Source organism: Camarhynchus parvulus, chromosome 2 (genome assembly GCF_901933205.1).
Source record: "Camarhynchus parvulus chromosome 2, STF_HiC, whole genome shotgun sequence".
In the NCBI taxonomy this organism is placed as follows: Eukaryota; Metazoa; Chordata; class Aves; order Passeriformes; family Thraupidae; genus Camarhynchus; species Camarhynchus parvulus.
Window position 1 is genome coordinate 33,697,501 of NC_044572.1, and position 27,936 is coordinate 33,725,436.

General features: G+C 35.2%; 1 protein-coding gene across 1 annotated transcript in view; it reads right to left on the minus strand.

Moving 5' to 3' along the window:
- SKAP2 (src kinase associated phosphoprotein 2) overlaps positions 1-27,936 on the minus strand; it is a 119,773-nt gene that overhangs the window by 78,505 nt on the left and 13,332 nt on the right. The window contains exon 4 of the mRNA XM_030943616.1: positions 18,349-18,453. Coding sequence (XP_030799476.1) covers positions 18,349-18,453 — 105 coding nt within the window. The remainder of the gene's footprint in view (positions 1-18,348; positions 18,454-27,936) is intronic.

The following is a 27,936-nucleotide window of genomic DNA, read 5'->3' on the forward strand; positions in this document are numbered from 1 at the left end:
AATTTTAGATGAATTATCTGATACAAAGATGGAAGTCAGGGTGCTGCTTCAAGATCTACAGAAGTAGAGCACTTTAAGACAATTAAATGATTTCCCTGCAGGCAATGTCTTTTCAATCCAAGCTAATGACATCATTTAAGGAGGATGGTCCATTTAACTGAAAGGATCTTTTACAAGGCAGACAGACAGAAGGCAATCCCGGAATGTTTTCAAGGACTTCCCATATTTCAGAATTATAATGGCAAAATGCCTACATCAGAATCTTAAACTCAAGCATTAATCAACAAAATGAAAGACTAATTTTATAAGAAAAATGTAATAAAACTCATTTTAAGAAGTTTTCCCTTCATTATTTTTTCCCTTAAAGGAACCAATTCTCTTCTAATGGTAATTATGCTGCTTCAGAGTAATGATAATACTCAGGCAGCTCAGTTTTAGGCTGCTGTTTTTAAAGTAAAGCCAAATCACTTCACTCACTTGCAAGTTGAAGAGTAACTTTCATAAACTTTTCCACCAGTTTATATAAGCTATCTGTGATCTTTAAGATAGAAAGCATTGTACTGTTGCCTCCAGAGTGCACTGCACTACTTTTGGTATAGTCTATATACCAGCCTTTAAATTGCACCACCACCTTTTTCATTAAAAAAAAAAAAAGAAAAAAACTTCAAATGAGCCAGTAAGGGAAAACTCACAGTTTTAGTGTCTGTATCAGCAGTTTAATGCACTTCTGTAACTCCTGAGGAGGGGGAGGTAGTGCTGGGTCCTAAACCTGAATGATTTTTCTGATATTGAAAAATCAAAGCAGGATATGCTATTTTTAAACAGTTAAAGAAACACCCACATTTTCATATTAAAATAATATTATTAAAACTAAGACATTATACAAAACTACAAACACCTCTTGTACTTCAGAAGGCAGCATCAGTCTAATTCCAGCCAAAGAGTCTTTTTACCATTTACAATAACACTCAAAGCCATGGAAGTTGTATACACATTAGGATGACATCTCTTAATAAATGATGTGGTTCTGAGGACAGGGGGGAAAAAGTTTACCTTATGTCCCCTTAATATCCATTTCAAACTGTCAAAAACTTCAGAAAGCTGGAACGTGTGAGACATAACGAAGAGATCTTACCATGTAAGCAGGAGCTAGAAAACGCAGAACTAGTCCTGGCTCTTAACCAGACTCCTTTCACAATCTTGGGCAAGTCACAGCTACTTTGCCTCCACTGTTCCTCTTCTTAACAGAGAAACAGTGTTCACATCTTTTCTAGAAATGCTGTGAAATGGTGTTGGTTTCATTATGCTTGTCTTTTAAAAAAGTCTTGTCTTTAGAAAGGGAAAAACATTTCATTTTCAGGCTTGCTGCACCACTGATCTTTCCCTGCCGCACCCACACACTTTTTCAAAGTAATGTAAGTTGGAGGGAGGGAGGGAGAGAGAAGGGGCGGAGGGAAGGTTCCAGCATGTGTAAGACTGGGATGTCACATATGTACTGATTCCTGCATTTCAGAAAACTACACACTTTCTTCTGTGACGGCTATAGCATGCCTTAAATTGACCGAGGAAAAGTGAGGAGAACACCATGAAAGAGTATCCTTATGGTAAACAGCAAGATGACTCTGATTATATAAATGAAATGGTTTTCAAAAACCCCCTTTTATTTACTGTAATAATGTTGCCTTCTTCTTTCTTCCTTTTTAAATAAAAAATCATGTCAAGTGAAAATGCCATTTCATAACACATACTAATAGGTCATTGAAAATGGAGGGAGTTCCACTGGCTCAAGTCAAAATTTCCTCAGTTTGGATTGGCACTTTTTAAACTCTGTCACTCAAAAAGCAAAGGAGCAACTGTAAAATTCAAGTTATTTTAGTTTAAGGACCTAAACTTTTGACACTCTACATCTTTCCCCATGTAAAGAACATGTGTATCCTGAAGTGGTGAACAAGTAGTACATTAAAAGAATGCTGACTTTTAAAGCCTGAATATAGTAATATGGAAATAATAATAAGAAAGTGGCATTGCATAAAGTAATACTGTTGTATTCCTAACCACCTGGGCATTTTCTTAGTTGACAGTTATATTTCTAGTGAAGGAAGACGAGATTTCTGTGGACTCCAACAGCCACAGGAATTTAATTCCACTTCCTCTTACACACCTCCTCTACAGCCTAGGTCCTCCCTCCACCAGTATATTTGCACATCTGTTTCCAAACTTTTTCTCCCAGTTTTTGATCTTATCCTGATTAGGTTTTCTGGAGCATGAAATTATTCAAATCCATACATACAGCAGAGGATTCTAAAACTGCCTTGATCCAATGAAAGTAAGGTGACATATGCAAAATACATTACCTCATTTACTGGCACTTAGCCAGTTTTCATGGCTTTTTTTATTCAGCTTCAGTTTGTCCATAAACTGAACTCCAAAAGCAGCCAATCTATCATTACCAACAGAACTGTATCAAAATAAAAATCTAGTCATTATAAAGATTCATTTTGATATAGTTTCCCACAAAAGTGTTTGCATCTATAACATGCTAATGCACTCTCAGATCTCCCCACATAGACTTGAAATTCTCTAAAAATAACATACTTTGACAACAAATTCTCAAAAACACCTGACAAAATGGTACTGGGGAACAACAAGCAGAAAGAGTCACTGAGACAAGTACTAATGAACAAGACTCTTGAATCAACTTTTCATGAATTATCTATACCATTACATGTCTTGTATCACTACCAAAACCCATTTCTGTGCAAGATCAGAGGTATACTGAACAAATAAAATTACTAATTGCTGTTCTATTTGTTCTGATTTCATTAGCATTATTTTATCCAACAGTACTCGTGTTAGCCTATAAAACATACTGACAAGGGAATTTGCCTCTGGATATGTAAGGGAAATACAACATGCAAGGATAACTCTGTTCAAAATATTTACAAATCACTGGTATATTACTTAAAGCAATCTTACAGATGAAGAAACTAACATGAAAAAGCCATCAGAGCTAGACAATTGACTGTCAGTCACAAAGAATTCATTAATAATTCCATGAGGACCATCAATGTAATTATCAAACTAAAAGGACAAATTATGGCCACATCTATTCAATAATAGGAACCAGAATGGGTAGTTATGTTGTAACCACACTTTTCCTTATTATAATGCTACCTTATAACAGCATTGTTCTGTTTTGTTTGTTAGAAGGGGAACCCAGGCAACAACTTAAACCACGCCAGCTCCGAACGAAACAATTTTTTTTTCTCAGTTTTAAAGTGATTTTCATTTATTTAGCTTTTCAGTTTCATACATATGATTTTCAGGTTTTTAAACATTTTGACTCAATGGATATGCTTTTTGTACAATATTTTCACCTTCTTGATTTCTATTTGGTAATTTTATTCATTAAAGGCTATTTTTAATTTAAGAACTGAGTCATCTCTAGTTGCAAATAGGGTGAAAACATTCTCTACCTGACATTCCTAATCACAGAGCTTGGGAAAGCAGAAGTCAGTTGAAAAAAAGACTAACCTAGAGATTTAATAAAGGCTCAGACACTCAAGGCCCTTTCCAAAATACAACAAGCAGCTATTTGATATCAACACTATGTTATGAATTGCTGCACCTCATTATCAATCCTTGAAAAGGAAAACAAACCTCCCTCAAAATGTCTGTTTCTGAAGGACAAAGGCAATTAACAGGAGCAGGTAAAAAAAAAAAAAAACCAATGAAAGTGTATTAAAGAGACAGGGGAATTTAAAGATGCCATGTGCATTAGGTTATATTTCCTAAATTAAGGCTTAAATGCAACAAGAACTGTAGATTCCTCAGACCTGTTCAAAGTTGAATTCATTCCACGTTGAAAACATCCTGGAAGCACAACAAAGGTGGATTAATTTCTCTTCTCAACATACACATTAGTAAAGGTAGAAACACTTGTAAACTCCATCTTAAAAAGGTAATAAAATGTTGCTAATATAAACATGGTAGTGTCTTAGTTATGGCCTTAGTGTACCCAAAAATAGACATAGCCATGCTGACTTCAGCCTTCATACTATTCAATGTTCTGCATATATTAAAACACTCTTTATTTCTACCCCTCTTCAGCTATAAAACCAAAAATGAACCACAATAATTAAATAAAATATTCTTTATATGTATTATGGCTATGTTCATACACAAGTCAGTCACCCAATATCTCGATGACTGTTAATGAAACTGAAAGCCTAATTAGCAAGATGAGGGGAATAACCCCAGCATTCTGGCCCACCTCCAGTATGAATAATTGCTTCTACCTATGCAAAATCCCCCCTGTCATTTCAATTAGGTAAAATATCCCTCACATCCTGCTCTTAAATTGCTGGGTATTGTTTATAGTGCCATTGTAAGAGCTGCTGCATTCTACCCAGGGTACGGCTGCCTTATAACAGGCAACTCCTACTTTTAGTTACTTTGTTCAAAAACCTTCATTATGCAAAAGGCTGGCTGCTATGAGAAAAAGAGACAACCAACTAAAAGAAAACCCCAACACTAATTTATTGTGCATCTATTAATGACAGAAGTACAAGATCTGTGTAGAACAGAGGGAACAAGTTAACAGGTACTGAGGTATAAAAATAAGTCAGTCAGGCATAAGCATCTTTGGTAATTCAGCAGCATAACAAGCAGTCATCTTATAACACTTTGAATGTCTCAGAAATTAAGCCAAAGCTAACACCTTCAAAAATGACTGTGAAACCCTACCAGTACATTGAAACACTCTTTTAAAAACTCATACATATATATATATATATATATATATATATATATATATATATATATTATACATAGCAAATTTAACAAGGAAGAGAATTAAGTCAGTCATCAATTTCCAGGGCCCTTCCAGGACCTCCAAAACTATGGCTGTACCTATACCTAGACTTGGCTTCCTGCTCTTCCGGGAAGTGCGCACCCTGAATACCTGTTCCCCAAAACAGTCACCAATTCACCCCACTGCTTTCATTTTGCCTCATCCCATAATTTCCAAAATCCTTAAAACCCTAAAATTTTGATTACAATTCATTTTAAAATGTTCATCTGAGTAAAAAAATCCGAATTGAAAAAGGATTTAGAAGTTTTATAGGTTTAATTAATGTTGATTTAAAGAGGAACATTTGGGGCTTTTTATTGCTTCACCATATCAGAATGTTTTCTTGCTTTCCCCTTTTCGGTCTGAACTGCCACTGAAATGGTTACTAATAAGTAAATTCCAGAATGCTTACATTAGCCCACAGTCCTTTTATTGTTCATTCCTCCTTTAAATTGCCCTATCCCTTAAAAAATACAGTTTTAATTGACTATAAAATTCACTTAGAAATGTACTCACTGGTTTGAGCTATGAAAGTTAAAAGATATGTTTTATTTAGGAAAATATGCAAGCAGATATCTGCAGAAATTCACATTAACACTAACTGTACTTTCTATTTCATGAAACACTTCAGTAACCACATCAGTGATTTATTGTTATTTATTGTTATGGCAGTACGGAATCTTCCACAATAAAATAAAGACCAGAAGTGAAAAGAGCTGTAAAACCATAAAAAAAAAGTTTGCTTTTTCCTTGTCCTGGCCTCCTAGGACTGTAAATCTTAGGTTTCCTTTTTCCTAAATTGTCTTCTTTCAAGGATTACCAGTGTTATAAATACCTTTGCCTTCTACTGACTAGACACATTTTCTCCTGTAGACTCACTTCCTGTGGGAAACGTTACATCCAAAATTACACACACACTATTAAAATTGTGATCACTGCCAGAATTTTGTTCATGTATTTAAAAAAGCACTAAGAATAGAGCAGTTTTCAGTTTATCATTATCCTCTGTAAAAGTAATATCACTCTTGCATAGGAAATAGCAGTATACATATAAAAAATTATTTGAAAATACAGTAGAAAATAATTTCCATTAAGTACACCAGCTGGGGAAAAAGCTGCACACACCAATGATTAAGCTTAAGTGTGCATCTGTCCTTTAAATATGCATAGCCGTAATAGCTTAAATGCAGTTCAAATCATGGCCAGTCTTGCTGCATATACAAATCTGCACAAGGCAGTGCTAAATTAAAAAGCACCTCTGATAAGTTTACAAAAGACAAAGAAAAAATTGGTTGTAAACTCCTCTGCATTGCAAAGATCTCTTTTGTCTGTCAATCAACAGAAAAGTATTATTCCACCATCACAAAAGGCAAACCTTTGGAGGCAGTATAGGTCTGTGTGTTGTGCAAATGTGCAGTTGCTAAGAAGCAAATATGCTTCTCCTCTAATCAAATAGCCCAGCTCAGCAATGCTGCTGGCTTGGGGCAAGAAGCAAATTCCACCAGCCACAAACTTAGAAACAGTCTTGAATTATTTGTTGCTGACCGCTGGCTGAACCCTGTCCTGATGAGCACCATCACCATTAGCCACTTCTCAGTGTATTCCATCAACCAATGGCAATAGCAGCATGCTACAGCTCAGGCTGCAAGGAATTGATCAAACAGGGTAATGAGACTATTTCTTCATGGAGGTTATTTTAAATGAATATAAATATTTTCTTTCTACATAATTTGCCACAAAAGGTCACTGAACTCCCTGAGATTCTAAAGAAAAATGCTGTGGTACCCCCTTTATATATTTGAGTTAGGATATAGCCAACAAACAATTCTGGGCATTTTTGATGATCGTGTAAATCTTAATGAGGTGGCATCCCAGACAATTGATTAGCAGCAACGTTCTATCTTCACATTTACGTACGAACAAAAAGAAGATTTGATGCTATTTTAGAAAATCATGATATATCCAGGCTCTTGAAATCTTTCATGAGAGAATATATTCTGTGAGACTAGACTTACACTTTTGCTATTAACAATAGATCATGCATATTTTCCTATGCTTGCCTTACTTTGATATTACAGCCCTTTCTATAGATTCTTTCAACTGAACTCAAATGCTAAAAATACCCACTTTGTGTGTGAGTCAAGTTACTGATGAGACCTGCATTCAGACACCCTGTCTTTCATAGCTGTTTTCTTTAAAAGGCTACTATAAAGAGACACCAGGAGATATTTGAAATTTAATTCAAAGCAACTGCTACAAAAATCCCATCAAGGCCTTCCTTGTCCGACACAACATTTTTAATCCTATCATTTCCAGTACTGGACAATTTCTCCAATGCTGGGAAAACAAGTAAATATTGATTTAAATACCAGTCTAATAGCATTTTATTAATAAAGGCATTACACTAGGACAGTACTGAGACTATGATAAAGAAGTAATGCTTACTATTTCCTACTTTTAGGGATAATAATATAAAAATATTCAAATAGGCCAACTAAATACAACGGTTCATGTTCAAGAATTTCCAATGTTACCTTGAATAACTTTAAGTAAGTACTTTCAATACAGAAGAAAATTTATATTTACACCCAGGGATGAGTATAATTCATTCATCTGAGACACAGCATTTGAAAATGCAGGTTGAAATATAAATTAAAATTTATATATACAGGATTTAAATTAGTTCATCTTGCCCTGATTAATAGGAGTTCACTTACCTAACAACAGAACAGGCTTTGGATTTTTTTTTAATTCACATACAATATTCAAGGGTTTGGGTTTTTTTAACAATACAAAATAAAAATGTGTAATCTGAAATTCTGTTCCTCTTACGTGGTTGGAATCCTCAGCTCCTCAGGCTTTTTGCTCCTCTAACTGAATACCTCTGACCAGTATAGGAAATAATTTTTTTTCCTTAAATAAACTAGTAAGAATATTAATAATATTTACAAAAATAGTTCAAATCAAGGGGCTTTTCCTCCTACTTCCCACCCCATTAAAATACTATTTCCAGAACATTCCTTTCTAACACTTTATCAATACCATCATTATATGTTGTATGGCAGTGAAGTGCATCTAAGGCTGGAATAGAATAAAGAAACTCAGATGTGTTTTTTCTATTAAGTCACCATTTTTACATTTTTAAATCTTTTTTTTTTAGAAAAGTTGACAGCAAAAATAAAACTGTAGTCCTGTGAGAAAAAAAAAAAAAGAGAGCTTTGTTGGCTATTTATTCAAAAACATAAAGCTTGTTATGTCTGTAACGCAGACCCTACAAATTCTTATCATTCATTTATCATGTCTTTGAAAAGTCAGTTTCCAAATATAAAAAGGAAATAATTCTACATTAATGTTGAAGATGTTTAAAAATCTGTGTGAGGACATGAATCTAGGACTATTAAAAACATACAAAATCCTGAGAAACTATTTTCAACATAGATGAAAGAAGCCAATTCATACATAAATCCTATTTTTTTCCTCAAAGAAATCTTAATATTTAAAGTCCTAAATTCCATTAAAAAAAATAAAATAAAAAGTAGTCCCTTACAATACCAATAGAAAACAACATTCATTTGGGGGGCAGAAAAAATCAGCACCCACTCACAAAAGATGTCTCATCAACGGACTAACATTTGACAAAAATCAGTGGAAACAGCAAAGAAGCCAATACAACTTCCAGTGCCAAGGAGCCAGATGGCACTGCTGGAAAAATTATATCTACAGACTGGCAGCTTGATCCCATGATTATTGCCCAAGGGAGGAGGAAGAGGAAAACAAGAGGTATTTCAGTGTGATGGAGTAAATCAATTATCACCAGCTCACTATGGCATTTTCACATTATTTTTATACTACATTCTAAATATCGCTCAAGTGAATGAGAGCACTGGAAGATTACAGCAATCTAAGGCAGAAAAAAAGGTGTGCCATACATTAAAAAAGCAATATGTACTTAAATGTACCTCTGTCAACTGCATTACACAGTCCATATTTCCAAATGGAATTTGCAGATATATTGTTGTTAACAACTAAAACCAAAGTTTTTGTCTTGTGGTTTTAATTTTGACGTGAAATTCCAAATTTTATCTACAAAGATTACAGACAAAAACATCTCTGCACTTTTCAATATGACTACATTCTTTTGCGTATTTTCAACCCTTAACATGCAGTTATTTTACACAAACAAGTACCAAGTAGCCATTTTGCTACAATATTTCAAAAATCTTTACTCAAACAAGTTTGTGGAAGTCTCACCAGTTATTTTTCTGATAAAATACAGTATTAAAGATAACTTCTGAAGAAGCTGTTAGAGAAAAAGCAATCCACTCCTACTAGAAGGAAAACAGTTCCAGAAAACTAAAAGTTTTCCCCCACTATCTTCATATGCATAATATTCAAATTACTAAACACAAAATAGACAGAATTATAAGAATAATGTCCTGTGAAAACAGGCAAGGTTAATTTTTTTTACTTGGAAGTCAATGACAACACTTGGATTAACTTCTTTTCCAAGAAACTGTAATAATAATGCCCATTTCCTGTACCCATCCTTGCAAAAGAACACATTCTATTAACCTACCAAAAATATTTGGACCACCTTCACTTCACTTGCCTCTAACCCATTTTCATTTTTATTGCACAGACATGTACATGGTCTAAATATCCTTCTGCCCCCATTCATATTATTTCAACACTAATCCTTTTCTTTTAGCTCTTCAATGCAGAGCAGTGATGCACAAGTGCAGATATGTGAAGCATAAACTAATTGCACCTTTGAATACATATTGTGAGTATTTATGCATCATCCAGGTCCAAGCTGCAAATGCCCCATCTCTGGAGTGTTCAAGGCCAGGCTGAATGAGGCTTTAAGAACCTGGTCTAATGGAAGGTGTCCCTGCTCATGGCAAAGGAGTTGGAACTAGATGATCTTTAAGGTCCATTTCATCCTAAACCATTCTATGATTCTATGATGCAGAGAAATACAAAATTTGCCTGTTGAGTAACGAGCAAAAATTGTTTTATATGAAGAACAGGATACCCCTGAAAAGGTATTATCAGGCTCTGATGTACCCTGCATTAAGGAACGTGTGTCCAGGCAGGCAGAGTAAATATAGAGAAGACAGGAAAATATCATTTAGAGCAGAAGAGGTCTTCCTCCACTATGCAGAGTAGGTTTATTCATAATTCCCTGCCCAAAAGGGGCTCAAAACTCTTTCTGACTACCAGCAATAGAGAAGACAAGACCAAGATACTCCTAGGATATTACCCATCATTATAGCAATAGTTAGTGATGAATAGGCTGTGACTAATATTAGTTAAGAAATTGGAGTAGTAATATTAGTTTGGAGAAAATATGACATTCAGCAGTCTTAGTCTGCTACTCTACTCTTACATCCTACTATTGTATGTAATCCAAGTAAACATCTATAAAAATTACTAGGAAAGTATCATACTAATACTGCTGAGTGACAGATGTCCAAAGAAGTATGGCTCCTGCTGAAAATTTTAAAGTAGCAAACAATTATCTGCAAATCTTCTTGAGAAGGCCAGTAATGAACTTGTCCATTCAGTGGATACCATAAAGATTGAATCTACCGTGTGGGAGGTTTTTTGCAAAACCATTCAACAAACCTTTTCATGACACAATTTTTACTTTTCTACTCAAATTTGATCTCAAAATTCACAAATATTAATCTACTGCAAGCTTGCTTTTTTTTTTAAAGGAAACAAACACAAATTCACTGAAATTAATGCCTGGACTGCATGATGTCTGATAGAAAACAGGCCTGGTTTGCTCTTGCTTAAGATCTACAGATTCACTTAGCGCCTCCACAGAAAGTACTAATCAATTAATACACAAAAACAGGAACATGGGAAAAATCTTCTTATGTTCATTAGGATTTGTACACACTTCATGCATGCAATAAATTAAATATGGGCACAAATTCTTAATCACCAATTCAGAGAAAGAAATGCCAATCTTAGCTTGTACTCACACTGGAGGGTTGTACCTTTTTTTTTCCCCAGTAGATTCCTATATCCAGGGGCTTCTAAAGCCTCATCCTTGAGACAAAATATTAATTGCCACACAGACCATTGGTTTAAATAGTTCTGATCTAATCTAAAACAAACAAAACACTATGATTCTGTAGAGCTTTTTCTCCCCAAGACGTTTGTGACCACTACATAGCATATGCTGAAGACAGACCCATTTTTCTGTCGTACATGGTAGATCTCAGGAAGGAAAAGATGCCTCTTGCCTTGAATGCCAAGCAGCATCAATCTGTTGGACTTGGTCTCCTCTGGTACTCACCTCAAGGTGCCACTGGAGTAGCACGAAGCTGTGCTATCATCTGTGAGTGATGCATCTTTCTGGTTCTAGGAGGAAAGGAGTAAGGAGCAGAATGGAAGCTGCCTTACCATTACTGCTTGGCAGGAAGAAAGAGGAATTACAGGGAAATCAGAAGGCAGAAATTCACTCGGTCAAGATAAAGTACCAATAAGGTCCTAAAATCATAATTAACTGCCTCCAAAACCTTCTTGAAAAGCTTATTGCACATCCAAGAGGCAGAAGAAAAACATCTCCTCTTCCTTTAGATGTCAGGTATTTGTGATGCATAAGAACCAAACTAGAAGAACATTAGGCCAACAAGCAATATAACATAAACAGAAAAATCTATTCACTTCAACTTTCTGGGCTTTTTTTAACCACAGTATTGTTATATATCTTGAATAAAATTGTGATCTAATATGAAAAAGAAATGGGTTAAGCAAGTCATTATTTAAGGGTTTTTTTGGTTGATATTGTCTTACATAGTGGTGGAGTATCCATGGCTGTTTTATTAGTGTTCAGTCACTGAAGCAACATAGATGAAATAAAATGAGCAACAAACCATGTCATCTCTCCCATGGGAGAAAGGTAAATGTTAAAAGAACACAGGGGTTTATTGTTTGATGGGAAGTTTTTCATCATGATAATTAGAAGTTCAAACATTTTAGTATCATCAATTTGTACACACTGTTAACCTACACAATGCCATTTTAAACTTTATTGTTGACTTTATTAGGGCCAAAATTTCACTTAAAACTTCTGCTTCCTATCAGAAATTATTCCCTTATGTTCTGTACAAATGGTTTAAATCAAATTTAATTAGATTAGCTTTGCATATTTCACACACACTTTTTTTTTAAACATCTTGCTTCTCCATCTAAGTCATTGCTGCTATATGCACTGGTATGGATCCTACAAACAAACCAGGAAGCAACCAAGCAGTTCAGTTGTTTGTTCTTTTCATAAGGTTTCAAAAGCAGCTACATGTGGAAAGTTATAAAGATTCTATTCAGTCTTCAAAAATATTCACTACATTCATTACAGAGGAAAAAAAATATACTATTATGGACAAAAGAGAGTCAAATGTCAACAGACTGATGGAGGTTAGGGGATGTATTCTCTCCTAGCAAGCAGAATGCAGCACTGCGACAAACTGCCCAAGGGACAGTGCAATTGCACCAGTAGAGATTTTTAGGAAAGATGAGACAGGTGCCCACCAAGAAACATCTCAGGCTGACTGTGGGTGACACATTGATTTCACTCTTAAGATCTCTCCTATTCAACAAGCAGTTGATCTTCTTTACAGCTTTTCACAATTTCAACAAAGTTGGCACCCTATTCTCATGTGTTAAACAAACAGAGAAGAGGGAATTGTGTCTGGGAATTTACACTCATATGGTTGGTCCCACATGTACCAATATCCTTAAAAAACAGAATTTAAAAAAAAAAGCTTCATATTTTAAGTTCCTCTTCAGTATGCTTTACTTTTCACTGTGTTCCATCAGCTTGTAAAAGATTGTATTCTGGACAACATCTAAACTGTCCATAAATGACTCAGCCTAAATTTGTTATTTTTTGATACATTGTTCCTCTGACAACCTCAGCACACCACATCAGGAATTTTAGACTTCAATCCTTCTGCTTAAGACTGTGCTACTAATTAAAATTCATTATGTTGAAAGCAACATTTTTGATCATCGTATTACCTTTCTCAGACAAAAATGCAGAAGCATAATCCCCTTCAAAATTCTGACAAGAACTAGCATCCCCTCAAATAAAGTTAGCATGCCAAAGTCAAGTCTTTATGCATTTTCCACATGATGGGCTACTGCCCTCCTGCCAGTGCTTAGTAGGAGCATAAAGTAGAAGCCACCTTTTCTCACTGAAGATCAGCTGTCCAAGTAAACCTAGATCTTACTTCCCCTCAATATGACCTTTTTTATTCAATCTTGAATATTAAAAGAAATATATGGAATAATAAAGTACCTGATTTTCCGCCTTCAATGAGATCTACCTATGAGAAAACCATGACAAGAAGTTTCTCATTCCTTTGAATGGCTGTAATGCACTTAAGTTTGTCCCTGTCTCTCCAATACTCAAAGCAAGCAACTAATCTCCTACAATAACTCGGGTAAATTTCCAATGCTGTCATCCCCAAGACAACCAAACATCCTCTCTATGTACCTTATTACGTTACTAAAGAGTGGTATACCAAGACAAGACTGGAGGGATAAGAAGGGCAAAAGGAGAAAGGATAGAAATTCCTAGTTGTATTTTCCATTCTCCAACCTTTGATAGCTTAGTTGCTAGCAGTGCTTAACTAAGGAACAGTTTTTGCTTTAATACAGTGCCTCAAAAATAAACTCAGTACGAACGTAGTTGCAGGAAGTGGGAAAACATTTGTGTGTATGCACAAAGATAAAACCTTACACTGAACTCTACCAGCCTTCTTCAGTGACAGTATTCAAATGAGTAGGCCTAACAAATCGGAAAAATAAGGGGGGAAAAAAGCTTAATCAGTATTTGTATTTGAGACTTAACATGTAAAAAGAAACAGCATGCAAAATTCAGTCACACAATTTTTCATTCTCACTTGATCAATCAAACTGCAAAACGTGATGCTCATATTAAGTAAATACTATATATCGTGTAAAATAGTTTACTCCAGCCTGCAAAGACTTGTATAGAACTTTTCCAAAGAAACTACATGAAAACAAAGTGCTGATGCCTGTTGCTTCATCTAAAAATTATAGCAAGAAAATCATGTTGCAGGAGCAATAAATTTTGCTGGTTTTCAAGACTGCGCTTTGACGACAAACAGTTAAAGCACAACCCTTTCATTTACTCTTTTTCCTCAAAGGTCTCCAAGTGACCAGTTTTGCTTGCTCCAGCCCTACCTTCCTCCACTTTAACTATGGGGAAATTTAATAAGAGATTCTCAGACTGTTTAAAAATTTTCTACTAAAAAGCATATTTTATTCATAAGCCATAGCCAAATGTGATAATCTGAAGAACATACAAGTCCCCAGACACATTTTTAGTACTTCTTTCATCCTTACCTTCTCAAGGCAACATTTCTAGACCTTCCATGGAAATGGCGATGATCTAAATTATTTCATCACACCATTCACTGTGATCTTTTAGATCCAGTAATTATCCAATTACACACTCCCTGCAGAGCCAAAGTGACATGTCTTCCTCAGAGGTCCAGTTACAAAGTCAAAGTTTGGTCCTTTAATATTAGTGACATTTCTTACTATAAAATCAGGTTACCATACCATAAACCAAAAAAAGAAAAAATATTTTTATATATTATAAAAGAAGATTATTTTATTTTTTTATATATTATAAAAGAAGATTACAGTGTTATTAAACAGGAAAGTTTAAGCCTGACATTCAACCTCCATTTAACAACTAGGAAACTTGAAAATTAAATGAAAAACAGTAACTTTTGTCCCATTTACTTCTCAACCAAAAGTAAGTTTGTTTCCAACTTGAAAGAAAATCTTGGTATTTCAATTTTAAAGTATTTTGGTGTGCTTTGGTTTTTAACTAATCAAGACATATGTATTTCCCAGTGCATATATTCTTCAATACGCAGATGGAAGGGGAGTAAGAAATTACAAGACATAACATTGTTATACAATGTACTATACAAAAACCTGTCATTTCAGTTGCAAGAAACCTAGTCATCAATAAGTGAAAAAATACCTCGCTCAAAAATCAATTATGTTGAGTCTTTTGTATAGAGAAGTAGTACACCTTTCAGGCAACTGGTATTAATGAGCAGACATGGCTATAGAATCTCCATCTATTTTTCTGACAAAGCTGTGACTACTCCAGTCTCTCATTGAAATTCCATTAATCTGGTGCACCAAGGACCAATGCGAAAATCAAAACTCCATCTAACCCTTTATCAGCTCACAATAACCTACAAGTGAACTCTGCCTGTTAGCATACAGCAAGTTATGATTTTGCTATCAATCAGGCTGTTAGCCAATAAAAAAAAAAAATCAAGTTAAGACCAGAGTGCCTGGCTGTGCTGTTTTGTTTGGTCTGTCTTGTTTTTCAGTTTGTTATTTTGTTTGGGGGTTTTGTTGTGTTTTATCCCTCTTCCAATTTCTGTAGGGTGTCTGGACATGTAAGCCCATGCATCATTCTCTTTCATTGTGATTTAATTGCTGCCAGCAATCAAGTCAAAGCATCACTGAAGTGTGCTTGAATTTCATTAGATGATATAACTTATGCTACTTTCCTACAGTACCTAATAAACCATAAAGAAACCAAAACACATATGGCTTGAGGGAATAACTGGAAAATTAGGTGGCCATTTGGGAACTGAGTGAACTTTTGAACCAGAGGAACAGAGAAAAAGAAATATTAAAAGGAAAGACAGACTTAGAATGCACACAGAGACGTGGGGGTTTGACCTTTTCAGTACCTAGAAAATTACATTAGCATTATGAAAAATACATATCATGTTTAGAGTTTATAATCCATCAAAGTTTAGATACTTTGTTAGTGCCTACCATAAGGTAAAAGTCAAAAGGACAACATAACAATCAGATTTGACAAAAGGCCTTTAGGTGACCTGTGCTAATTTAGTTATCCCATACTTATTGTTAAATGGATTATCCCTCTTGTAATTAATACACCATTAGACAAAGGTCACACAAAAACTCCAGGATTTTACAATGACTGTAACATACACATAATACACTAATTCTTTATCTGTTACCAAGCATGTGCCTTCACAAATTATGTTTTGACAGTAATGACGCAAAGTCAAATTGCGACACTTTGGCAAGTCATACAAACCTTGCAGCCTAACTCAAGTATATAAAGAGAAATGCCTTGGGGCTTTTTAGCAGAAAATATATGCAGAAGGTTTTACATAAAAATAGAAATGGACTCAAACATAAATAAAAACCACCTCAATTCGGTTACCTACAGATAGGGCCTTCTGTTAATGCTGAGAGCCTTGATCCTACACAAATCAGGTTTTAGATCTGTACAGAGCCCTGCTGAATTGAACTGGTAATTATACAAAATCAAACATCTACAGACCATCTTACAGACCCAGTTCCTTGAGTAGGATTTAAATATTGAACATTAACAGACCACTAAAAAACTAAAATACAGTATTAAGCTTCAAGAAACCCATTTATGCCTATTAGAACTGAAACAAATGGCACCTCTGGGGATCAATCCACCTCTTATAAGATTTTCCCAACATACATTTTCATACACAGGCTAGGTGGCTAGACTGGAATGATGGATTATATATATCAAAATCAAAACGGTCTTAGAATGACACATTAGACATTCAAAGAGAAAAAGAGGAACATTGTATACTCCAATAAATTAAGTATTTACAGATCAGAATTTATCACCTTTTCTCAAATTTTCTTCGTGTTACCCTCCCACTAGGTAATTAAAGAGGATTTATCATAAAATACAGAAAGACCAGCAAGGTAAAATCGCCTCAAATATAAAAGAATCGTACCCTCTATATTTCTACCTAAACTGGTATGAATTAGTCAAGATATTGTTGAGCAGCTATTATACCTCCTCTCATAACTTCCAAAACAGGCTAAAAATTAATCATCCATCTGTACAAATTCATACAGTATTTCACATACTCTTGCATCAGCATTCTCCAGCTGTTCGTTATTTAGGTTATGAACGTTATCACTTTTCTCTTGATTAACTGTTTTGAAACAATTCTATAATCATACCTCCTATTAAATAGTCATATAATTTTGTCACATACCCTTTATGCAATCAGTACCATGTTATTAAGTTATAATTAGAAATAATGATAAGATTATGTTTGTAAGCAAAAATAAATACACAGAAAGTTGCATTCATCTGTAGTTTTGAAAATTAGCTTGTGTTTTCTAAAAGCCATACTCAATTTGACTGATAATTACATTTCAACCAGAGGGCAAAAAGGCCTAGTTTTACTTTTTTAGTAGAAGGTCACACTGCCAACATGCAATAAGCTCAATATTAAAAAAAAAAAAAAAGTGTGATTATTATTGTTATACATTTTACAGAGTTCTGGACATAAAAAAAACCCGCATTATTCTGAATCAGTGGTTAGAAGGTTTATCACTTATGCATGTACTTGACTTATCCCTGTTCTGCAATAGACATAATTTTATACCTCATAAAAGCAATTTATGTTTCCAAAGGGAATAATCTGGATAATATAAAATGTGGAGTGCTACATTGCAGGAAGCATATTTTCATTCAGCAATTGTATTTTGAGATGGAGCTCCACAGTTTGATCATCATATCATGTCAGAAAACATCATTCATTAGTAAGTCTATCTAACTTCCAGTGCCACAAATTAATATACATCATTAATTTATTTGTACATATATTTAATTTACTGCCATATATTATCCACAGAAGATGTTTATATTATGTATACAATAAACTAATCTCAAAAATATGGACACTATGCTAAAGCAAGCTTGTTAACTGTTGAAATATTCAATTGTTCATGTCTTCAGAACAGTCACATTTAGCATTGAACTTAATGAATACAAAATAAAACAACATGGAAAACAGCTATGAACCATGGACTTTTCCTAAATGCAAACCCAAACTTAAAATTTATATTAAAAAACATTGTACAAAACACTGTCTTAATGGAAGGAAACACTGTAGGAATAATTAATTTAATATTTTATGAACCTATTCTGCATGGAGTTTGCAGAAAAATATCAATCACATAAACTGTTTCATTATTTATTAGATAAATAATACATTAAGCCATTAAGTAGCAAAATAAAATTAAGCAAGAATCTGATAATGTTGAATTAACAAACAATTTGTTACTACAAATATTTACATTGGTTTAGCCACTGATCTATCTTTAAAAACATATGTATCTACAGAAGATGCTTTGTTATCAAAAAAACGCAAGTTGAGAAACACTGTGTAAATTTGAGACAGCTTCACTATGCTCTAGGACCACTAGAGAGAGCTCTTCAGTTCCTTTAAAGGTTCTTGTAAAGGTAAGAAAAGTGTTCAGCTGTGCTGCTTATCTGTTTATCTGTTTTCCAGGGTTAACATTTGCATCACGAGGATCTGATTATATCAGCTCATAGCAAACTGGCAAATCTAGTAATTTGTAAGGTAAACAGCGTCACATACCATCAGAAGGGGCTTCATCCTCTTTATCATATCGGTCAGATGCTATTGAGACGCTATCAGGAGGCGAAGAAAGAGAGTTCTCTGACTCTTCCTCATCTTCCAGCTCTGTAAAAGTCAATACACATTTCTAGTGAAAAAGCTTATCACACAAACACACAGAAAAAAAGTATTTCCAATAGCAAGGAGGATATTAATTCCTATCTGGAACTGAAAAAGTCCTGTTTCTCATGGACACTGGCAGGCTCCAGCCCAGCTGTGAGCAATGCCATTCTAGGGTTACCTTCTGACCTGATGTGTGAATGCTGCTGGAGCGGTTTCCCTAAACGCTGTCATATAATGAACCTGCTCCCAGCATTGCACAGCTGGCAGCTTCTCACGAGGGGGGAAAGAAACACCACAGCAAAGAGGCAGGAAAGAGAAAACATTGGCAGAAGGAATAAAGGTGAGCACCAGGCTCTGAAGTTCTGCCTGTCCTAGTGCGGGATGGAGCTGCAGCAATTTCCCTCCCAGGAAATGCCTAACTACTGTTGGCAGCAGTGACCTCTGCCTGCTTTTACTTTTCTTAACTGTAATTAGGCACTGCCTTGCAAAACTCTGTGTGTATTCCTCCCATGAAACTAGAAGTGGAATAGCCTCCTGGCAGCACCTGGTATCAACCTGTGGCTTAATGCAGCATTCTGTAAATTAATTTCTTGCCCAACTGAGAGCCCTGCTACAATAGATACAAAATCTACATTATCAGTTAATCTGATGCACTTTGATCAGTGTCATGCATAAGCAAGAAGGTCTAGAAAGGATACAGTGAAATCAATATTAGTTGAGGCTTTCACCTAATTAGGCAAAAAATAACTTCTTCCTGAAACTCAGCATATTTTCTCAGATATGTTTAACACATCTAGGCAAAGAAGAGGGGGGAAAATAACAAACTACATTGCTCCTAAAAAAAACCCAAATCAAGTATTTGTGAAGGAGAAAAAGCTAAATATGACAAAAATCATCAGACCAGAATCCTACAGTTGATGCTCCAATAGATTAAATAGCCCTCAAAATTCTTGAAAATCATGTAACACTAAATTGTTCAAGCATTGCCTTTTGCTATATACAAACACAAAAGGCTTTCCAGAGACATCCAAATATCCTTCTCTATTTATGTGTTCCCTTTTGGAGCACTGTATCAGAAAACTAATTTATAAGAATCCAAAATAAACCCATGCATAGTGAAAATATTCTTCTTCACAGGTGCAGAAGTTACATTCATCAGTAGGACAGCCTAACCATGGCTGAGTTTTACCCCTTCCAATTTAATAATGGAAATACACGGAAAATTCAGAGACGATGACAGAAAGCTCCATGACTGTTTGTAAAAAGCAGCAAGCTTTCCATGCAGTTAAAACAACAATATCTGACTTTATTTTTGCTGTAGCTCTTCTACATTCAAAGGTTGTTAAACACTAGCTAGGCTTTCCCTTCATTGATTTAGTATGCTTTTCTTAGGAAAGCTTCCTCCCGAGCTCCCATGCCATTTAACAACTGCTCTGAATCTGAACCTGACTCCAACCTATTTTTGACACAGTCCTCTCCAAGTAGCACTCCAGTCATCGTGTTAATCTGATCAAAATATTTGCACTTCATCACACCTGTCAAACCAATCAAAAGTAAATTATTTCTCTCTAGAACTCACCTCTTCCTCCAAACAGAAAAACACAGAACAGATAGAACATGAACAGAAAATATTATGCCTTATTTATAACCAGCATGATCATCTTTTACACTTAGATTCCAGAGAGCAGGTGACTGTCTCTCTTTGCCTATATATATTTGTATTAGATTATACACTCCATCTAAAAAGAGCAAACACGATATAATGGCAAAATTCCATTCCATTCCAAAAGTTCCACTGTTTTCCTGTCCTAAACTTTTACTAGTATGCATAGAATATATGTGTATGTGCAAGCCCTGGTTGTCAATCAAAAATGTCTTCTTATTAGCTATGCATAAACATGTCATCATTGAACCTTCATGAAAGCGCCAGCCTAAATTTAAAATATTATTTCTAGAAGAAAACAATTCCAGAAACACCACACTCCAGCACACATAATTCATGAGCTGAATGGCAAACCTTAGCATATTTGAATGAATAAGACTTGTGGATGACAAGTAGGTGAGTATATATGTAGAAAAAAACATCTCCAGTGGACTTTGTCCCACTCAGCAACACATAATTCCTTACGTAAGTTTGCAAAGTTGCATTGTTACCTTGCTCTTCCACTAAGTCACCATACTACCATTTTCCAATTACACTTAGGATTTCAAATTCAGTAAACATTTGTGCTTTACTTTCATATAAAAGCCAGATGACCTAGAAACAAGGGAATTTTTAATACATACATACATATTTAGGGCATACCATACATGTACCTATCATTGTGCTGGTTTGACTTTGATAAAGTTTTTCACAGTAGCTCGTATCAGGCTGTGTTTTGGATTTGTGCTAAAACCAGTGTTGATAAAACAGGCATGTTTTAGTTACTGCTGAGCAATGCTTACAGAGTCAACACCTTTTCTTCCTCTCACACCACCGCAACAGTGAGTGGGCTGGGGTGCACAAGAAGTTGTGAGGGGACACAGCCAGGACAGCTGACCCCAACTGACCAAGAGAATACTCCACACCATAAGATGCCATGCTCAGCATATAAAGCTGGTGGAAAAAGAAGGAAGTGGGAGACACTAAGAGTGATGATGTTTGTCTAAATCACTGTTACTTGTGATGAAGTCCTGCTCTCCTGGAAATGGCTGAACACCTGCCTACCCAGGGCAAGTGATGAATGAATTCCTTGTTATGTCTTTCTTCTGTGTACAGCTTTTGCTTTACCTATTATACCAACTTCATATCAACCCACGAATTTTCTCACTTTTACCCTTCTGATTATCTCCTCTATCCCAGCAGGAGCAAATGAGTGAGGGACTATATGGGCTATAGTTGCCGTGTGGCACGAAAATCATGACACAGTTATATACTGTATTTGAAACAACAAAAACCATAGCAACACTGAATTTGATTCATAATAAAACAAGTTTCGGGTTTATGTCTAGAATATACAAATTCAAAAGCTCTTAAAACAAAACAGCAAAAAAATAAAAGTGTTGAGAGTATTATGAAGAAAGAAATTACACACTCAGTGCTTTACATTTGTAAAAGCATTCTCTAGATTTTAAATCCTAAAGAAGGATTGAAGACTTCCATGAAAAAAGCCCTCACTGAGAAAGACACTCAGAACCAAAATATAAATCCTATGTCATACAATACTACATTCAGGTATCCACACTTTACATGAAAAATAAGGAGAATAGGTGGCAGACTCTGGAAAGAGGTACAAGCAACCCACACACATGCAAGACTAGATTAAACAAAAAAATCCTCCATTTTTTATTTTAGAGTAAAGAAAAAGAGTAGCAAATAAATAATAGTTTTCATCAATTTCTATTATACACTGAAAAATACAATTCTTCAATAATCCAATTTGTACAGAAAAACTGCAGGCATTTCAATAAGAAAGCTGACTCATTGTGCTCTGGAGTTTTAACAGGCAACATTTCACAATGTGTTTATGTACTGGTATAAAAGAAGGATTGCTCTCTGGTATCAACCTTGGGGTTCTTGCCTCCTAGCTCTGCCAGGGTTAAAAGATATCTTAGGACTGTATTCTGTTAATACACAAAGATATTGCTCCTGACAGCTCACAAAGAGGCTTCCTGTTGATCCTATGTAGTCTCCTACGTTCCCACTCTGAGCAATCTCTGCCCTTTCTCCACTTTACATGCTCCTCCATCAAAATGCTGCATTGAAGTTTATACTGCACCTATGGAGTAAGAGCAGTCAGAATTGCATTTGAAGCTCCATGTGTTACTCCTGAAACAGTCAGAGGAGTCAGTGTTGAGCAGCACAAACCACTATTCTCTTCAGGTGCCAAGTATCTAAAAATACACCCAAAAAGCATCAATAAATTAAAGAAAAGCATTCAACTTGCACTTATGTAATAGAAAACCGAACTACAAAGCAACAATGGGCATCAGGTAAATGTATTCAATACAATTTGCAGGCATAATTGAAAGCATTGCTGCCTAATCAAACATCTAAAAGCAAAGCATGCTCAAACAAAATGTCTATAGACTCATTAGTTGGCAGCCATTCTATTACAATCACACATAATGTCAGTAGTGCCTTGAACCCATGCCAATGACAACAGCATAAATTTTGCATCTCATTTCTGTGGTCATAAAATTAATGACCAGTTTAAAAATACTTCTTTGCAAAAGTTATTGCCTAAAGAAATGACATGACTGTGTCCCTGTTATGCAGCCACAAGTATAATCATGGAGTTGATGCTCATTAATATAGTTTCTTGTTTCCTCAGAATATCATGATTTATCTGGAAGTTGGGGAAAAAATAGGTTAATTAAAGGTAGATATTTAACAGTCACAATAACAAAAATATGTACGTGAACTGACCCTATTCTCTAGTTTCTGCAAGTTAAACTAATCTCCTACAGGTTTGATAGCAGAATCAATATTTTATGATGTCTAAAAAAAAAAAAACCATACAATGTCATTCCTTATTAAATGCTACGTTTTCCATTACAGCTTATTTATTGATTCAGGAAATAATGCATACCAAAGGGTAAGTTTACTACATTAGGAATGGAACATAAAACAAACTCTCTTCATTGTAACAAGGGCTGTACTTCAGTTCCTATCCGTTGTTCTGAAGACTTCCAACAAATTTAGTTGGTACAATATAATGAGTAGAACCATATTACATTGTAAGAATTTAGCTTTTAAAAAATCCAGATTTTTTCCCCCAATAATTCATTTTCTTCTTCAACATTGAGATTATAACAAAGAATTCCTAAGCATTAAAGATACTGTTTCCACCACTTATTTTGAAAAAGAGCAAGCAAGATGTTTCAGCCAATGCCTCTGAAAGAAACTTGATAGCTCACATCCTCAGATAACTAAACACTTTCAATTTATTTCTTAAAATGTCTAGACAGAATGATGCATTAAAACTGCTCAAGTATAAGAGAAATAAAACAACTCAGGAAAATAAAAAGACATGTAGGTCAAACCACCCTGCTTCTTGCCATTTCAGAAGGTCCCAAGTCACAGCAGGTGGAAATCAGTTCATCCTGTCCAATCTCTGCTGCAGTAAGAACCCATGAAACAAAGGACTGGATGAAGCCATCAAGCAGACCAATCAAGGTTCTCACTACTCAGTTTTTCATAAGAACAAGTAGACAAAGCTGCTTTCAAGCTGGCAGGGGTATACTTTAGCCCCTTGATAGGGGCATCCTTTATTTTTAAGATGTTACTGACCCAATCCACCAGTCATCCTGCAAGACTGGATTCTTCTGACAATCAGTTTTTCAATGCATGCCGTGCCATGCAGTATGCTCCAACACACTCATTCCTGAAGGGCCTTCTAGGGTCCCCTATTAACATGATGATTTTTAAAGGCTTGTTTTGTAAAGGTCAAGTAGAAACTCTTTAACAGCTAATTCTTAAAACAATACAGAAACAACATTAAGCGTGCAAGCAAATGTGCTTCAAGCAAGAAAAGCAACTGCAACTTTTGCTTGATGAGTTCTCTCTTATGATCTGTAGTTGTAACTTCTTTCTTAAGATCTCATTCTTATGATGCATATCAGGCCAAAACCATTTTGTGCTGCACTGGTATGTCATGTTACTTGAAATTGCACTTGGTGCGGACACTTCACAGATAACAGCTGTGTGTAGCTGAAAGGGACAACACAGTGACGTGCCTACAGTGAGACCTCCCAGACTTCTGGGACAGAGTGGTATTTGGCACACTTTTAATAATGGTCTCTCCAGAAATAAGTCATGATGATCCTCAAAGAAGTGGGTAACAACTAAGCCATATCTTTCCCATTTATGGTTAAATACTAACCATGTATTTATGCTCTTGACTAAAAAGTTCAAGTGCGTTAAAATATAGAACTTGCGTGCACATGCAGCTCTGGTGACCACAAGATACTGACTCCATTTCTGAAGTCCAAAGGGACTTCTACTTGCTGCCATTTCCTGAAAAAGAGTGCACAGAGGGGGAAAAAAATAAAAAGGAAATATGACCCCTGTACAAAAACAGAAAAGAAAAAAATACAAAATCAAATCCTTTGCATATAGTGCTACTCTAACAGCTTGACTATTTCCAGGAAGGAGAGGTCTCAGGCTCCAGACACACTCTGCTCTGCCAAGAGCCAGAAGCATCTGAGTCATCTAAAGGTTTCTTACAGGTGCTCCCCATAATTACACTGTGAATAACACCAGTGCTCTAGGGACACAGTTTTGCCCTCTATTATGTTACAGTGAAATAAAAACAAAAGTGGACCATCATCAGTTTTTATCAGAGTGAAAATGCTAGTTAGAAAATGTCATGTCATCCTTTTCTGCATAATTTAGTGCTGCAGATCACATACGAGGTGCAACGAGTGCTTTCTGGGGAACTGGTTCTGCAAATTCCCATAGTATGACTCGATTTGGCTAGTACTTCTGGTGTCTCACTTTCAACATTGAGCCAAAATATTTTGTGAAAAGTGAGTAAAAATATGTATTTTACTAAAATAAATGCATAGAACAGATGGCAATTGAACTTCAAACACAAATACAGCTTCTAGAGCTTAGGGTGCTTCTGCCAACTTTAGCACTATTTTTAGCACAAATTGAAAACAAGGTTCTTTTAACTAAACATTTTGGCAGTCACAGTATTGATTCAATTAATCTCAAAACAGAGAAATGCCAAAAACTTTATTAAGTCAGAATCTTTGACAAAGTTGAGACTTTTATAATGTTAGTGGAATATTAGTCTTACCAAAAAAATGAACCAAATTTTGTATGCAGATTACCTTTGTTTTCAAGTTTTTTTCCCAATTCTAAGATCTAGAACAGGTCGCTGAGTGCGACTACAGCTTTTTAGTTTTGCTTAAACTGCTTAAATAAACAGTCAAATATTTCAAATTAAAAGGAAAAAAAGCAGCAGTGTCTAAGAGAAAGACATTTATACAGAGCTCTTCAATTTAACAATAAAATGGATACAATAAATGTCTAATAACTTAAAAAATAAAATCTGATGAAAGACCAGTGGATTGGATATAAATATAATTGTACATTTTTGGTCATAAGAACAACATGGACTTTCTTTATCCATAAATTAACAACACACTTAACTGTAAAAGTCAGTGTTAAATCAGGCAACACATCACACACAAAAATTAAATTTTTTCCCATACAATTAATTTTGTGTCTTTCACTTGCACATGTACCCACTTCTCCTAAAAAGCTTCAATTTTTTTCAGCCTATATAGACAAAAAGATGCTTTTGTCAGCATATTTACTGACCTGACAGACAACATCAGAAGGCTTCTTTCTAGGAAGATTCAAGAAAGTCCTCAAATTCATGAATCTGGTTGCAAAGAAATATGTATGCACTTTCTGAGAGAGATGCACATGGGTGATCATAGTTTTAAGGAGCCTGGTTCTACTTGCACACATGCTCTTCAATTACTTTTTTACTGTTATTCTTTCACACCTCCTTGCTTTATCCTTATGGATAGGCAAGATTCTGTATGATATTGGCCAAAACCCACAAAACAAGAGTTTACAAATAGTTAGTCAAACCTGCTAGTCACTACGTGCAAAGTCAGTGGGACTTCAAAAATGTTCAGTGATGAAAGAGAGTGGAGTGGAAAGTATGTACACAACACATCCTTGTGGAACAACTCACAAGCTGAAGGAGACGCTGTTTGAGAGTGGAGTCAAATATCATTACGTCCTACAGGAAGTATATGAATTTTGAAAGTGCTAATCCACTTCTTTCAGCCTCCAAAAATACTTCTGGATGCCTCTGAAAGGATGACAGGTCACAACTCACAAGATTCTTGAAAACAGCTGATGTAGTATAACTACTATATCATGACAATATACCATGACAGCATGTACCATTCTTCACCTTCTCTTTCAGCTAAAACAGAGATTATTTTATTTACATTTTAAAAATGGAGTGACTGCTACCACAAAAGCAAGAATAGTAAATATGGAGTTTAAATACACACAGAAGTTTTTATTCTTCCTAGCTTGTTTCAGGGTAGTTTCCAAATTCCTGCTCCCACACCTCCTTTTTTTCCTAAAATATATTATCCTTTTTTCACCTTATACGTTGATGTCTTTCTTCTTTCTCTGGAGGGGGTGGAACTGACCATCACAGCCTTCTGAGTTTTCAATACTTTCCAAATTTTCCATTTTTCAAATGTCTAGGTGTGCAGAGAGGTATGAAAATGGGCACAAAAGTTGACCTCCCTCAGCTGCTGCCACTGCTTTGTTGCACTAGGAGCTGGCCAAGAATCTGACTGCTTATCTCCATGTGAGTCCTTTGTTCTACACCTACAAAAGTCATGCCTAATTTGTACAGTCCTAAAGTAAGAATGACACAACCAAATAAAGTTTAGCATACACTTCTTGAACTCTGGACATTACACCAACAACTCATACCACTGATTCACATTCCCTTAAATAATTTGCAAGTAAGTGCAGGCTCCTATTTCTTGTAAGTTTTTTTATTCTCCTGCATGCAGCAAATGCACATTAATTTGGAGGGATGCGTCCTTGTTTGCAGAAAACAATGGTATAACTTTAATTTTATTGAAAAATACTGAAAATTAAGGTGTGAGTGTTCACAAGCCTCAGCATTTTTACATAGTTCTACAATCTGAACCAGAGAGACATCACGAGAATTTTTTACAAGACAATATATCCTGATTAAGAATCAAATGTACTCTAATAAAAAGAATAAGACTGAACATAATTTTCACAGAAATCACAGCAAGTTATGCAGTAACAATTACAGACTATACAAATCAAATCATCCATTTTGCTAGAGATAATGAAATCTCATTTTTGTTAATAATTTGTTGAACTGGAAAAGAAATTCTGAATCAAATTATCAATGAAGAAAGTAAATAGACTAGAATTTTCTTGACCTTCAAATTACACAAAGCAGTAAATGCAAACTCTGCTTTTTGTAGGCAACTCTTACACTTATTACAGAGTCAGAGCCTCAGGAAGTTATTAAATCTTCAAAAACGTGCTCTCTCAAAGTAAGATAGGTCCGCAATGAAACAACCACCCCACCTAATTTTATGTTAGTAATTTTCTTAATAAAATAACATTTTACTTTCCCTCACTCAGTTCTGGTGGACAGGGAGGATAAGAGGAAAACTACATTTTATCTTCTGTAGCGGTGCTGAGCGGTAATATAAAAAAAATAGCAAATTACTGTGATACAATTTTTAAACAATCACACAGTTGGAGTTTACAGAATCTTGGCAATCTTGAATCTTTGGGAAGTTTCAAGTTGCACTGTCCCTTTCAATTGAACTGTTATGGCTACATAACTTGATTTAAACAGGCATAAGAAATGTATGAACTTGTTGTGCCTTGTTACAACATTATTTGCCTAATATGACTTAACATATTTTCACTTTCTCAGGAGGCACGCTGCAGCCTACACATTTGAA